This window comes from Helicoverpa zea, chromosome 28 (genome assembly GCF_022581195.2).
Source record: "Helicoverpa zea isolate HzStark_Cry1AcR chromosome 28, ilHelZeax1.1, whole genome shotgun sequence".
NCBI lineage: Eukaryota > Metazoa > Arthropoda > Insecta > Lepidoptera > Noctuidae > Helicoverpa > Helicoverpa zea.
In genome coordinates this window covers 5,425,760-5,440,898 of record NC_061479.1, presented here as the reverse complement: position 1 = coordinate 5,440,898, position 15,139 = coordinate 5,425,760, and the positions used below count along the sequence as shown (strand labels likewise).

At 40.7% G+C, this 15,139-nt stretch overlaps 1 protein-coding gene across 1 annotated transcript; it reads left to right on the top strand.

Moving 5' to 3' along the window:
* The first annotated feature begins 5,839 nt into the window (after positions 1-5,839).
* Positions 5,840-13,071, top strand: LOC124643651 (craniofacial development protein 2-like). The gene is made up of 2 exons (XM_047182669.1): positions 5,840-6,868; positions 12,981-13,071. The coding sequence occupies exons 1-2, from the start codon at positions 5,943-5,945 to the stop codon at positions 13,069-13,071; spliced, it is 1,017 nt and encodes a 338-aa protein (XP_047038625.1). The 5' UTR covers positions 5,840-5,942.
* The last annotated feature ends 2,068 nt before the right edge of the window (positions 13,072-15,139 follow it).

Below are 15,139 nucleotides of genomic sequence, written 5' to 3'. Positions count from 1 at the left end.
TTATATTAATCCTCATCATCTGCCGAGCCTTTTCCCAATTATGTTGGGGTCGGCTTCCAGTCCAACTTAATGCGGCTGAGTACAAGTTTGACAAGGAGCGATTGCCTATCTGATCTACTCAATAGCATAACCCTATTCAGCCCTGTTTTAGTTCGCATTTTTTATATAAGCAGTAATTAATTCAGAACTTACATAGGGACATACGGAAGTTACGTGCTCAATATAATAATATGTACGGTAGACTGCACATCAGTGGTAACTGTCATGCACCTTAACTCAATAGTAATAAGTACGATTTTCCTATAAAACTGTTACCACTGACCTGAAGTTGACTGTACTACAAAATAAATTCCGGTAGCACCCACGTCCCGTGGGAACTACTGCCCCTACCGGGATATAATATCCTACTTATTCCTACTTATATCCTACTTATATTATGTGTCTTACTTGTATCCTACTTTCCTACTTATAAATGTGAAAGTTTGTGAGAATGTATGTATGTATGTTTGTTATTCAATCACGCAAAAACGGCTGGACTGATTTGATTGAAATTTGGTAGGTAGATAGGTGATACCCTGGATTAACATATAGGCAACTTTTTATCAACACACCACGCGGGCGAAGCCGCTGGCGGAAGCTAGTAGCCTATAAATTAGGTACTCGGGAAGAGTGTAGCTTTAGAATAGTGAAAGAATTTGTGAAATCGGTACAGTAGTTTCGGAAGTTTCAGGGTTCAAACAAACAAATATGTTTCCGTTTTATTATAATATTAGTATGACCAATTATATTTGTATATATTTACTAACGTCATCACCATTCACGGTCATTACCTACCTCAATAAAGTACTTGCTTATATTATGCAATTGCAAGACAATATCATAATTATAATTATTATCGATCTTTTTAATTGATCAGCGAGGTTACGCTTAACGTGGCTCTTTTTATGATTGGTGACCAATATTAATAATAGTTATTTGTTATACAAGAGGGCAAAGTTGCTTTTTAACCGTGGGCTCAATTTTGATGACTGAGCAAGCGAAGGATTCTAAAATAGAAGGATTAAAAAATCTAATTATTGAAACACTCGCTACGCTCGTGTTTCAATAATTAGAATCCTGAGCGATAGCGAGGGAATCAAAAGAGCACAAGGTGAGAAATCTTTGCACTCGAGTGCAACACGTAACTTTTCATCCCACCCTCCGTGATCCCACCTCATCGAGGAAAGGAGATGGCCAAAAAAAAAACCCAGAATCGACAGAAACTTCGTATATATGGTTGGATTTAGTATAATTTGTAGATTACAAAAAGTATTTCATATCATCTAAAACCATGGGGTTCTCTTTTTACAAGGTTTTTTCGATTAAGATTTTAGTACATAAAAAAGCTTAACTTTTCTGTTTACTGTTCATAAGAAGTTGTGCATAGGGTAAAAACTTTACACTCAGGTGTATGTCTGTTAGCACTATACACGAGTGAAGGTTTAGAGCTGACCTGATCATGGAGAAGAGAGAAGGTCAAAGGAACTCGGCAATGGTAAATATTAACTACCTCGTGTTTGGGCTCATATTATTCGCATTGACAAGAACTTTTCAGTTATGCGAATAGTGACTAAAAATCTAAAAATAATTAAAAAAAAAAAAAATACTTTTAAGTTTTCTTTTTTATCAACCTTTGTCAGTTCAGAAGTTTACACATAACCTCTTCAACCTCTTCAAGTAGGTAGGTAGGTAGGTTCTGAAACCTCTTCAAGTAGGTAAGGTCGGTACTTAGTCGTATCTGGAGTGGTTCATGTGAATAGTGCAATGGGTGGGGGTCAAACTCAAGACCTTTACATTACTAGGCGAACTCCGTAACTATGGGGATATTACTATTCGCATGTATAATGTTAGTATACCTTGTTTTTTTTGGTCCTTTATGTAAATAATCTTTAAAATCAACAGAAATTCAACATAACCTATTTTTGTGAAAATATGATATAGCTCCTATACCCCATGGATTTCAGGCTTGACTTTTTGGCACCATCAAAGGTCTATCATAACGAACCCATTGGTACCCATTTCGTTGCTGTCGATTCTGGGTTTTTTTACTATGAAAATTTGGCCATCTCCTTTCTAAATTCAAAAAAAGAAAATGGCACGCACGTCACATTGCAAATTAAAAAGATGTACCTATTAAAATCTATTTATTCAAAAACTCAGTTTGAAAATGTAATGAGGTTCAAAATCGACCTCAAAACAATAAAAAACAATAATTTCATCCCACTTCATCGAGGAAATTACTAAATACAAAAAAATAAAATGGCGCGCACATATGAGTATCAAATTAAAAAGAAGTACCTATTAAAGTTCATTTATTTGAAAACTCAGTTTAAAAATGAAACGAGGTTAAAAATCTATGTAAAAACAATAATTAAAATTACTTAATTAATTGAATAATTATTTTATGCAGTATTTTATTTGTTTAATATGTATTTGTTTGAAAAGTCTCATCAAGATTGTCACAAATGGAGTATTGCACACGATGTTCTTAATTCAAATCACTTTGCCGCTCTAGAGGATAAAAACGGCTTTTGCGCTCAGATATCAAAGGGTAAAACTACTCTTTCCGAGATGGTGGGATGAAAAGTATAATTTATTGAATGACTTCATAGTTGAATGAGGACATTAATAAGGATCAAGGTTCGATTCCCGAACTATAAAAGAGTATCAAATTAATAGGTGCTATACCTACTATAACGCTTTGGAGCTTGTTTGTTTGAACGCGCAAATCTCAGGAACTACACTGGTCCAATTTGGAAAATTATGTCCGTCCGACCGTTTGTCCGTTTGTCACCATGCTGTATCTCATGAACCGTGATAGTTAGAGAGTTGAAATTTTCACAGATGATGTATTTCTGTTGCCGCTATAACAAAAAATACTGAAAACTATAATAAAGTAAATATTTTGGGTAGTTCCCATACAAAACGTGATTTTAAATAATGGTACCTACCTACGGAACCCTTCGTGCGCAAGTCCGGCTCGCACTTGGCCGGTTTTTATCTAGGTGCGTATAGTAGTTTATTTTAAGACTATTCTTTTAATAACCAAAAAGATCATACCTTCCAAAACTGGAGCTAACATTACCGGTCACCCATCCACAAAATGACCTTGGCAACCACTCAGGCTGGCTTTACCTTGATTGAATACCATGTCCCCGTTACTGAACTCCAAAACCCTTGGCTTCCTGTTAAACCACTTTAGTATTTAATTTTATGTAGGTACCTATACTAATATTGTAAGTAAAGTGAAACATATTTGTTTGTTTGTACCCTAAAGGCTTCGAAACTACTGAACCTTTTTGCATTATTGGATAGCTACAATAATGAAGTCTACGGCCGATTTCGGCCACGGCGGCTGTTCTCATTTAAGGAGATCAGCCAGCTGCGCAGGACATATTATAGTGCACGAGCATTAGCTTGGACACAAGTGCACTCACTATTCCTTCACTCTCATAGCGCGATGGGACGACAATCCGACTCCACCGGAGAGAGATCAGGCGAGCTACTCTATCCCCGAATAACATCCTACTAATATTGTAATGAGGAAGTATGTTTGTCACTCTCTCACGCAAAAACTAGTGAATGTATTTTGATGAAACTTGGTAGGCACCTGTATAGTACATATATTAGAATAATATGTAGGTAAGCTACTTTTTATCCATGTGCGGGAAGTAAATCCTTCTGGACGCGGGTGAAACTAGGCAGAAGCTAGTAGGCTATATTTTATCCTGTTACTGGCAGTAGTTCCCATGGGATGCGGGCGAAACCAAAATACCAGCTAGTGTTATACAAAAAAGGGCAAATATATTGTCAAGTTTCAATAAAAATAAAAAAGAAACGATAATTTTTATTGTTTATGAACAAAATAACAATTAAAACGTTCAAGTTTTTGCCGCTGAACGTTAAAAACATTAAGAATGCATTTTAATAAACAGTAAAGGAAGAAATAAAGTTGTTTTGTAAACATTTATAAGTAATATTATATTATGGAGAGTTTGTTTGTTTGTATCTTTGGAACTACTGATTCATTTTGAAAAGATCTCTCAGTGTGGGATAGAATATTTATTGAGGAAGACTATTTACATGATATCTATTTACCTATTTTGTCCTTGTATGGTAGGTACCTTAAACCGACCCCAACGTAGTTGGAAAAAGGCTAGGCAAATGATGATGATACTAGATACCTTTGTCAGCGAACTCTAGTGGGGCCCATTGAGGCCAAAGCCTGCCGGGGCTGCGGGATTGTTCGCGCGAGTTACCGCGGCGCTGGTACATAAAGGGCTTAAGAAGGAACATGGTGGGTTTTAGTCAGTAAGAATCTGACACTCTATCACGCTGCATCCACAGCGGTAGGGTACATTCTCAGAGTGGCAAAATGATAGTGTTTTTAAATGGTTAATGATATCTATACATATAATAATCTATACATATAATAAATCTGTAAAAAAACTGTGTCTGTACATTGAATATATTAAAAAAATAATAATTGGGTGGGGTTTAGAAACAGTAATGGAGCACAAATCCAAAAAAAAAAAATTGTCTGTATGTCTGTATGTCTGTATGTCTGTATGTCTGTATGTCTGTATGTCTGTTTGTTTGTACACGCTAATCTTCTGAACTACTGAACGGATTTCAATGATTTTTTCTTTGTTGTATCAGTATTAGGCCTGGTCAACATATAGGCTATAATTTATCTTCGAAACTTGAAGACCTGATGCAGAACTCCAACAGACCAATAAAACAATAAGAGATACAAATATGGTGCCGTGGCAAAAATTGTTTCATTTGATGAGCATTTTCAGCTGAGATAATAAATTTTAAGATCTGGAACACCTGATGTGGAACCCCAAGAGCCCAGCTTCTCTGTACCATATACAGGTATGACGTTTTAGCAAAAGTTGTTCAATTTGATAAGCACTTTCTATTGACTTATACAAATTGAAGATCTAAAACATCTGATGTGGGACTCCAGGGGCCCAGCTAGACTATAGCATATAGAGGTATGACGTTTTAGCAAAAGTTGTTCAATCTGATAAGCACTCTCTATTGACGCATTTTTCTTTTCTCTCTCACACAAACAAATAATAACGAAGATACAACAACGCTTGAATGTCGTGTTAAGTCACTGCTTAGTACAAATTTTACATAATTGTCCTTTTGAGACAACTTTAAGGAAATGGTGACACAAAACCGACGATTATCCCTTTATACACTATAGAAATGAATCCAAGGACAATCCTCGGTGGACGTCGTTAAAAAAAAAGACAATCCCCGGTTCTGTGCTAACTATGGAGGAAAACTACTTGGGCTATTGTGATGGGACGTTAGTGGATGACAATGTATTAGGTACATGTAAAAACGGCAGGTGGAGACTCGCCACCTCACTTACTGGGCCCCCGGGAACCAGTCACTGAATAGCAACAAGAGGGCAACAGGGATATGAGCGGCTGAAGGGTGAGGATACCTCGGCGGACTTTAAACGTAGATTACGCGCTCCCTGTGCTTACCATGAGGCACCTACCCTCCGAGCAAGGCTACTAATCCTGCTCTAGCGACGGCTCCACTCTGGACGGCCAAGCCAAGCCAGAGGCGTGAGATCTAACCCCGTCATGGTTCACTCCGACCGGCCGGAGATGGGGGACAGTATACACTCCCTGGAGAACTCAGTATATATAGCCCCGCGGGGTCGCTACTCCCCGTCATCAGCCTCAGATGTCCTGCGGTGCCTATATCTTATTATTATTGTCGTTATTATCTCAAGAGCCTTTGTCCCAATTATGTTAGGGTCAACTTAGGCCCCTGTGGGAAGTGGACAAGGGTTTTTGCACCAACCTGGGCGGGTGCAATGTAAGAAGCGAGTCCGGGAAGTAAGATTGAGGTATGCAAGTTGGAATGTAGGAACGATGACTGGAAGAGCCAGAGAGTTAGCGGATGTATTAAAGAGAAGACGAATAAATGTGGCATGTTTGCAAGAGACTAAATGGAAGGGCACGAAAGCTAGAGAAATTGGGGAAGGATACAAGTTTTATTATTGTGGAAGTGATGGGAAAAGGAATGGGGTAGGCATTGTGTTAGATAAGAACTTGAAAGAAAGTGTGATAGATGTAAAGAGAGTGAATGATAGAATAATAGTTGTTAAAATAATGTATGAAAGTTTGATAATAAATGTTATAAGTGTGTATGCTCCTCAAGTCGGTTGTGATGACAGGGTGAAAGAACAATTTTGGACGGATTTCGATGCAGTAATGATGAATGTGCCGACGAATGAACAGGTATTTGTGGGAGGAGACTTTAATGGCCATGTTGGCAGAATGAGAGGGAATTATGAAAGAGTGCATGGAGGGTGGGGGTTCGGTTGCCAGAACGACGAGGGTGAAGCCCTGCTACAGGCTGCTACTGCGTTTGACCTAGCAGTGGTAAATACGTGGTTTCAAAAGAACACCGAACATCTAATCACCTATAAAAGCGGTCACCACGTGACACAAATAGATTACTTTTTGGTCAGACGCAGTAGTTTAAAGAACATCAAAGACTGCAAGGTGATACCAGGCGAAGCTGTAGTCTCGCAGCACCGACCCCTAATTATGGATGTGATTTTAACTTCCCGGCCAAAAGCCAAAGAGAGACGGCCCCCCAAAATCAAATGGCATCTGTTGGGGAAGGCTGAGTTGGCCCGGGAATTTAGAAAAGTAGTGGTTGATAAGATGATTGAAATGGGAGAAATGAATGAAAAGAATGTGAATGAATGCTGGAGTGGAATGGCGACGTGTATAAGGAAAGCGGCAAGAAGCATTCTAGGAGAATCAAAAGGGAATGGAGTGATAGAGAAGGAAACTTGGTGGTGGGTGGAAGAAGTGCAGAGTGTATTAAAGGAAAAGAAGATGAAATTCAAGGAATGGCAGCGGACGGAAGACAATGATGATAGTGAAAAAGCACGAAAAAAGGCTGAATATGATGAATGTAAGAAGAAAGCAAAGAAGATTGTGGCTGTTTCAAGGGCAAAAGCGCACGAGAGGATGTATGACTCCCTAGATAGCCCAGCTGGTCAAAATGACTTTTACCGATTGGTTAAATCTAGGGAGAAAATGACAAGAGATGTATGCCAGATAAGGTGTGTAAAGAATGGAGACGGAACGGTCCTTTCGAATGATGTGGAGATTAAAGGTAGGTGGAAGGAATATTTTGAAAGACTGATGAATGAAGAAAATGAGTGGAGCGGTGTGCTCCATCATAAAGCGGTGAACGAGGGCCTTGTAAGAAATGTATGTGAGGATGAGGTCAGATTAGCAGTGAATGGAATGAAAAATGGAAAAGCGATAGGGCCAGATGGAATACCAGTGGAAGTGTGGAAATTATTAAAGATGGATGGATGGAAATGGCTGGCTTTATTCTTCAATAAGTTGTTGCAAGAGGAAACTATACCAGACGAGTGGTGCAATAGTTTCCTGTCATCGGCGAAAAGCATACACCAGGGTGCCTCCTCCCGTATATCTGCCGTAAGCGCGTCCATTACAAGCAGGAAGAGATACGGGCTGAGGGCCGACCCCTGATGTAAGCCCACTCGTCCAAAGTGACGGTGAGGTGAACAGGGACGTTACGCATCGGATCAATACTGGATGGATGAAGTGGCGACAGGTAACTAGCGCTATTTGTGACCCGCGGATGCCCCTCAAACTGAAGGGCAAAATTTACAAATCCGTCATTAGACCTGTCGTCCTGTATGGATCGGAGTGTTGGGCATTGAAAAAGACGGACGAGAAGAGAGTGCATGTAACAGAAATGAGAATGCTGAGATGGATGTGTGGTGTTACAAGAATGGATAAAGTGAGGAATGATTACATTAGAGGAAGTCTGAAAGTAGCGCCAGTTACAGAAAAGATGAGAAGTAGAAGATTGTCGTGGTATGGACATGTAATGAGGAGGGATGATACGCATGCAACAAAGTGTGTGCTAAGTATGAATGTAGATGGATGGAGAGGAAGAGGAAGACCTAAGAAAAGATGGATGGATTGCCTGAAAGATGATATGAATAGGAAGGGAGTGAGTGTCAGTATGACGAGTGACAGGGGAAAATGGAAGAAAATGACATATTGCGCCGACCCCAAGTAATATTTGGGAACAGGGCAGGAGAAAGAAGAAGATGTTAGGGTCAACTTCCAGTCACGATGCAACTGAGTACCAGTATTTTACAAGGAGCGACTGCCTATCTGACCTCCACAACCCGGTTACCCGCTCAAACCAACACCCCTTGGTAAGACTTACTGGCTTCTGACTACCCATAACGACTGCCAAGAATGTTCAATGACAGCCGGAACCTACAGTTTAACATCCCCTCCAAATAACGGTCATTGGTATCCAAAATATACGTAGAAAGTACATACGAACTTAGAAAAGTTGCATTGGCAGGCACTTACCAGACCTGGAATCAAAGACGCACGCTCATACTTAAGAGATTGGTTCTCTATCCACTAAACCACCACGAATTCCACTAAGTCACCACGACTTTGTCATCTATTTAATGTTTATTTACGTAATATTTTTGCCACACACAACTTAAATGCGGACTAATTAGAATCACTACTTTTATCCCTATGTTCACGTCTATTGCGACGATTCAGATCTTTGATTTTGCTGACCCCGTAGTCGCTGGCATAAGGGACAGGATCCGCGTACGAAGTCGTGGGCAGAAGCTAGTATATAATATGGCCCGTGTATTGATTAAAAGGCAAGCGAATTCGCAAGCAAAACGTTAACAAAACAATATTTTTGTAAGAAAAATAATTAACAAAAAGAAATATAAGCGTGACGCATTCGTTTACCCTTGGAAAGCGAGACAAAATGACGTAAACCAATCTAGATATTAAACTTAATCTATACTAATATAATAAAGAGGAAACATTTAGTTTATTTGTACCCCAAAAGCTCCGAAACTACTGAACCGATTTAGAAAATTCTTTCACTGTTGGAAAGCTATACTCATACCGAGTAACATAGGCTATATTTTATCTCGATGTGAGCAGTAGTGTCCACGGGACGTGGGTGAAACCTCTCATTTGAACAACTTTGGCAGTGGTTACGGGTAGTCAGAAGCCAATAAGTCTGACAACAAGTCTAACCAAGGGGTATCGGGTTGCCCGGGTAACTGGGTTGAGGAGCTCAGATTGGCAGTCGCTCCTTGTAAAGCACTGGTTCTCAGTAACACGAGGTTAGACTGGAAGCCGACCCCAACATAGTTGGGAAAAGGCTCGGAGGATGATGATGATTGATCAACGCTCACTTAATCAATATCTGCATGGTTATTTACAATATAAGCTGTAACCGAATTTAATTTAATTATCAATTTCAACAGTGTTAGTTACGCATTCGCGGTTCACGTTTTTTTTTTCAATTATATAATAACTGCATCCATTTATTTATTTACTAACGTAACTTTTCTGAAAAAAATAACACAAGGGAACAAGATTTTTGTTGCATGAAATATTACGACTAATATTGTATATTTTTGGGCTGCTAATTGAAGATCTGAAGTCAGAATTTCTGTATCAGCTTTAGTTTGTGAGATATCAACAAAACGTGATTTTCAAGAAAAACACAATTTTATTAACAAAAAACAGCAGAAGAACAACAATTAAGCATCAAAAAACTTTCTTTTATAAGATTTTCTAGCTTCATTCGGTTCACAAGGGCTGTCTTTAATGCTGCAACAGTAGTTAGCCATCATGTTGGCATTCCAATGACCCTGGGACCGCTTTTCCGTAGTCCGAATATCTTGATCAAACCTTTCGCCTTGTTCTTCACTGAGATCACATAGATTTTCAGAGAAATGGTCGAATGGCTAAGGAGGAAGTATACCTTGATGCTCATATTACAACCAAGCCGACAACATCTGTTCAAAGTGATTTGAATAAGCTTTCATCCTTTTTGTTTGATAGAAAATTTTGTGCAATCTAAACGAATTCGTTTCAGGCATTTTTTTCGATATCGGTCATGTAATTATGAAACTTACACTTACATCAACCACCTTATTTGTGGACCATCAGAAATTCCGGCTTTTAGTTTCTCTATACTCAAATTAGGGGACTTTTTAGATATGTATTGAGCATTTTTGTTCAGAGCTTTTACAAATTGTTTCATGAGCCCAAGTTTGATGTGCAAAGGTAGTAGCACCTTTATTATGGTAAAGAAGTAGATAACAAGTTAGGGTAAATCCATTTGGACCGTTTTTTTTTTTTGTTAATACCGTTCATATCAACCACGCAGAAAAACTACCTAATGATTCGAGGATTCTCGCCAGATCATCGGTGTTTGTTACTTGAAATGGGGTCTTTTCTTATTTTTCCATAACCTTAAAGACTCGACGCATGTTTTACATACCATTTTAGACACCCAGTAGGTACCTTTTTTTTTTTTTTCCGACGTCAAAAATCATCAAATGACCCCTCCCGCTGTGGGTTAGCAGCGGTGAGGGAGTGTCAGACTCTTACTGACTAAAAACCGTCGTGTTCCGTCATAGGCCTTTTATGTACCAGGGCCGCGGTATCTCTTTCGAACAACCCGCAGCCCCGGCAGGCCTTGGCCCTGCTGGGCCCCGCTGGGGTTGCTGACATCTCTTTAAGGAGCGCGTGGAACGACGCGCGCCGTCGACACGGGTCTGTCGTCTAAGCAGACAGAGGGACGATGAGCCACCCGAACTCACCGCCCACAGACCCACGCCTACGGTGGCCGGGAGTCATCTCGCGACACCCGGCGCCCATGGTGTCTACCTGGTCCAGCGCGGCGGCCGGGATGAGAGGTGCGAACTCTCTGGCGTTCCGCCTCCTCCATCTCGAGCATGACCGCTTCGCAGAAGGAGGCGACGGCATCCCCTCTCGCCCCGGACCATGGCCTGAACCAGGGCCGGACGCGAGAGGTCGCCGCCGCCCAAAGCCTCGACGAGGACCCGGCGGTGCCCCTCCCATGCGGGGCACACCTGGACTGTGTGGTCCACCGTGTCCTCGGGGCTGTCCGCACAATGGTGACACCCGGGCGCCTCCTCACGACCGATGCGGTGCAGGTACCTCCCGAAACAACCGTGACCGGTGAGGACCTGCGTCATGCGGTACGTGAGGGCGCCGTGACTCCTCCCGAGCCACTCCTCAAAGAGGGGACTTACCGCCACGATGGTGGCGTGCCCTGCACTGGGTTGCGACAGTCACTCCCTCCAGGCCACCATGAGATCGCGCCGGAGCTCCGCCCGCTGCGCGACAACTTGCTGCGGCAACGGGCTCCTCGCGCCAGTCGTACAGGCGCAAGAAGACCCTCGCCTCCAGATCCCACGGTGGCAGTCCAGCAAGTAGGCCAGCTGCTTCGCGGGAGATCGTGCGGTACCCCCGGATTAGCCTAATGGCTATCACCCTTTGGGGCACGTTCAGGTAGTGTACAGCCCGCGGCCGTACCGAACGTGCCCATACCGGGGCCCCGTAAAGGGCCATGGACCGCATGACCCCCGCGTACCCAGTAGGTACCTGTCGCCGGTGTCCAAATAAAATCCAAAGAACTCAAAGTACACCCGTTTCAAGAACTCCGACACGCTTAGTCTACAATCTTTAAATGTATATTCACCACAAATATTACAGAAATAGTAAGTATCATTTTTACAATTATTTTGCAACATAGAAATAGTAAAAATTATATACTTTTTAAATAAAATGCTCTGTTTTATGAAATTTAAGTGTAACTAGTTCGAAAATACGGTCAATAGCTGTATCTCAAAAACTAAAGCTACAAGAAAAAAAATGTGGATAGATTTGAAATCAGCGACCTCGAATTAGTAAACAAAAGTCATAAAATTTCATGCAACAAAAAAAAAGTCTTATTTTGTTCCCTTGTGTAATAAATTCACACACTTTTATACACGACTAGCTGCGGTTGTTCTCACTTACCGTGGGAACTATTATCCGTATCGGGATACAATATATCCTATGTTACTCGGGAAGAGTGTAGCTTTCCAACAGTGAAAGAATTTTTCAATTCGATCCAGTATTTCCGGAGATTAGCGCGTTCAAACTAACTCTAGCTTTGTTACTGTTATAGCCTTTTTATCGTCCCACTGCTGGGTTGCGGCCTCCTCTCACACGGAGAAGGATTGAGCGTTAATCACCACGCTTGCTCAATGCGGGTTGGTGATTTCAGACTATGCAGTCCAGGTTTCCTCAAGATGTTTTCCTTCACCTTTTTATCAGCCATAGGTGTCCAGGATATACTTAGAAAGTACATAAAAACTTAGAAAAGTTGCATTGGTACTTGCCTGAACTGGAATCGGACCCACGCCCTCATACTCGAGAGGTTGGTTCTTTACCCACTGGGCCACCACGACTCTCTAGCTTTTTAATATAAGAATCTATAGATAAAATAATAAACTGAACATTATTATAAATTAAATAAAAAACCGCGAAAACCCATTATTAATGGAAGCATCATTATTATGAAATTAAGCGAGCTATGCGAACTATTCGTAATGGCGTCGGTATGTCAATATTGAATGTTATTATTTTATCATTAGGATAATGTTTTGACCTATTCTGGGTCATAACTAATAATAGGTGAAGAAGTGGTGGCCTAGTGGGTAAAGGACCAACCTCTCAAGTATGAGCGTGGGTTCCCTTCCAGGTCAGGCAAGTACCAATGCAACTTGTCTAAGTTTGTAGGTACGTAGGTACCTACTTTCTAAGTCAATCTTACAATGACTGTGTTTCAGAGGGCACGTTAAACTGTAGGTCCCGGGTGACATTGAACATCTTACGTAGTTAGAAGCCATTAAGTCGAACAACCAGTCTTAGGCCGTAGGTATACAGGAAGAAAGCTGGCAGAAACTGGAACTTATAAGCGCTTATCACGACACGCGCCGATAAGCGCTGACCGGCGCCGACAAAAGCTGGAAACTTATAAGCGCTTATACATAGGTTCGGTGGCCTGGGTAACTGGACTGAGAAGGTTTCAGATAGTCGCTCAGATGATGATGAAAAACTAGTAATAGCTGAACTTCTATACTAAAATTATCAACTTTAAGTTTACTCAGTCGACAAAATTATTATTTAAAAGTTCATCAAACCTACAGACAGACATGCTGGGGAGTTTGTTGCGCCACTTCTTCTTCCCAGCCAAAACACAAAGGAAGTGGTGAAGTTTGGGCGTTTTGGGGGTTGTCTTTTGTAATTTTTAACGTTCGAAAAGTGCTGTTTTGCAGCCAAGTTGAATAAATGATTTTTAATATTGAACCCACACATTTAAGAGGCTGGTTTTTAACCGCTAGGTCAACATAACTTTTTTTTGACCCTGCCAAATGTCATTACCTTTAACAAGGTCTAATTGAAATATTTAATTTAAATAATGAATCTCAATTAACTAAGATATTTCATAGATCAAAATTCTCAATGAAAAATTACGTATTTCTGACGTCAAGCTTTTGGTCTTAACCTCCAAGCAACACGTAGGTAGGTACATTAAAATTTTGAGTGATTTAAATTCGGAACTGTTTTAATGTTTGAACTGTATTTAACTTCCGTTTCCGTCATTAATTGAGTGTGTAAACGAGTATGTATATGTCGCGATTTTTTGTAGGGAATTGTTCTAATTGACGTAAAACAAAACCTTGATTGTTTTGTACATAATTTTGCGTTTTAATAACTTAGATTTAATGGGAGTTTGAAATTATTATTATAAACTACCTACACATAATAGATTGAAGCACAATTCTTCTCCGTGCGAGAGGAGGCCTGTGCCCAGCAGTGGGTTCTATGTATGTACTGTTCATCCATCCTCATCCTCCGAGCCTTTTCTCCAATTATGTTGGAGTCGGCTTCCAGTCTAACCGGATGTGGCTTAGTACCAGTGTTTTACAAGGAGCGACTGCCTATCTCCTGCACTACACAAATTCTGCCTGTTGCCGGGTGAAACCATCTAGTAAGCTATATTGCTGTGGTAGCAATATAGTAGGTACTATCAAAGCACTATGAACTTCATCTGCTGATCCCACGACAATGCGTAAACGTGACTGACGTGTAAGACTTACTGGCTTCTGACTAACCGTAACGACTGTCAAGGATGTTCAATGACAGCCGTGATCTACAATTTAACGTGCCATCCGAAACACCGTCATTGGTGTCTGACATACTTAGAAAACTATGGAGGCTGGCTATTACCTCGGACAAAAGATCAGCATGGCCATCCAACGAGGTAATGCTGCCAGCCTCTTGGGCACGCTCCCAGTCGACAGCAATGCGCACGAGTTTTTTGACGTGTTTTAGTTATAGTGTTTTTTTAGGGTTCCGTACCCAAAGGGTAAAACGGGGCCCTATTGTTTTCGCTCCTCTGTCCGTCCATCCGTCCGTGCGTCTGTCACCAGGCTGTATCTCATGAACCGTGATAGTTGAAAAGCTGAAATTTTCACAGATGATGTATTTTTGTTGCCGCTATAACAACAAATACTGAAAACTAGAATTAAATCAAGATTTTAGGGGGCTTCCATACAACAAACGTGATTATTTTGCTCATTTTTGCTCTGGTACGGAACCCTTCGTGCGCGATTATAAACGCACTTGGCCGGTTTTATTTTTTCTTTTACTAGGATAGTTTTTTTTGTGTTGTAAATATCTATGTAAATAACTAGGTATGAAAATAAAGTATGAATATTTTTTTTTATTTTGATAACTATGTACATTTATACTGTAATTCTATGGAATACTTCACTTCATCTGGTGATCCCACGACAATGAGCAAACGTGAGTGTTCATGAGAAACTCCCAGCTGTGATTCTGTTTAATGTTACCGTTTAACTGAGCCTTGTTTTGCTAACCCGATACTAGTTATTTGAACGGAAAAGGCTGGGTTCACACTAATGCAGGTCAAGTTTTCTGATAACTCTAGAATAAAACTAAGTCTAACTGATCCTGTTAGTCCGAAAAGTCTTATCTAGCTTGAACGCCCTAATCTCAGGAACTACTGGTCCGATTAAAAAAAAACCTTCAGTGTTAGATAGCCCATTTGTCGCTTTTATCCGGGTGCCTAGGTTCCCAAGGGATGCGGGTGAAACCGCAGGCAGAAGTAAACTTTGAATTCGAAA

Bases quoted from the DNA above. Each gene is read 5' to 3' on its own strand.
- LOC124643651 (XM_047182669.1), top strand. From the start codon at position 5,943: ATGACTGGAAGAGCCAGAGAGTTAGCGGATGTATTAAAGAGAAGACGA. The intron at 6,869-12,980 runs GGAAACTTGGTG...GCTTATACATAG, and splicing joins GGGAATGGAGTGATAGAGAA to GTTCGGTGGCCTGGGTAACT.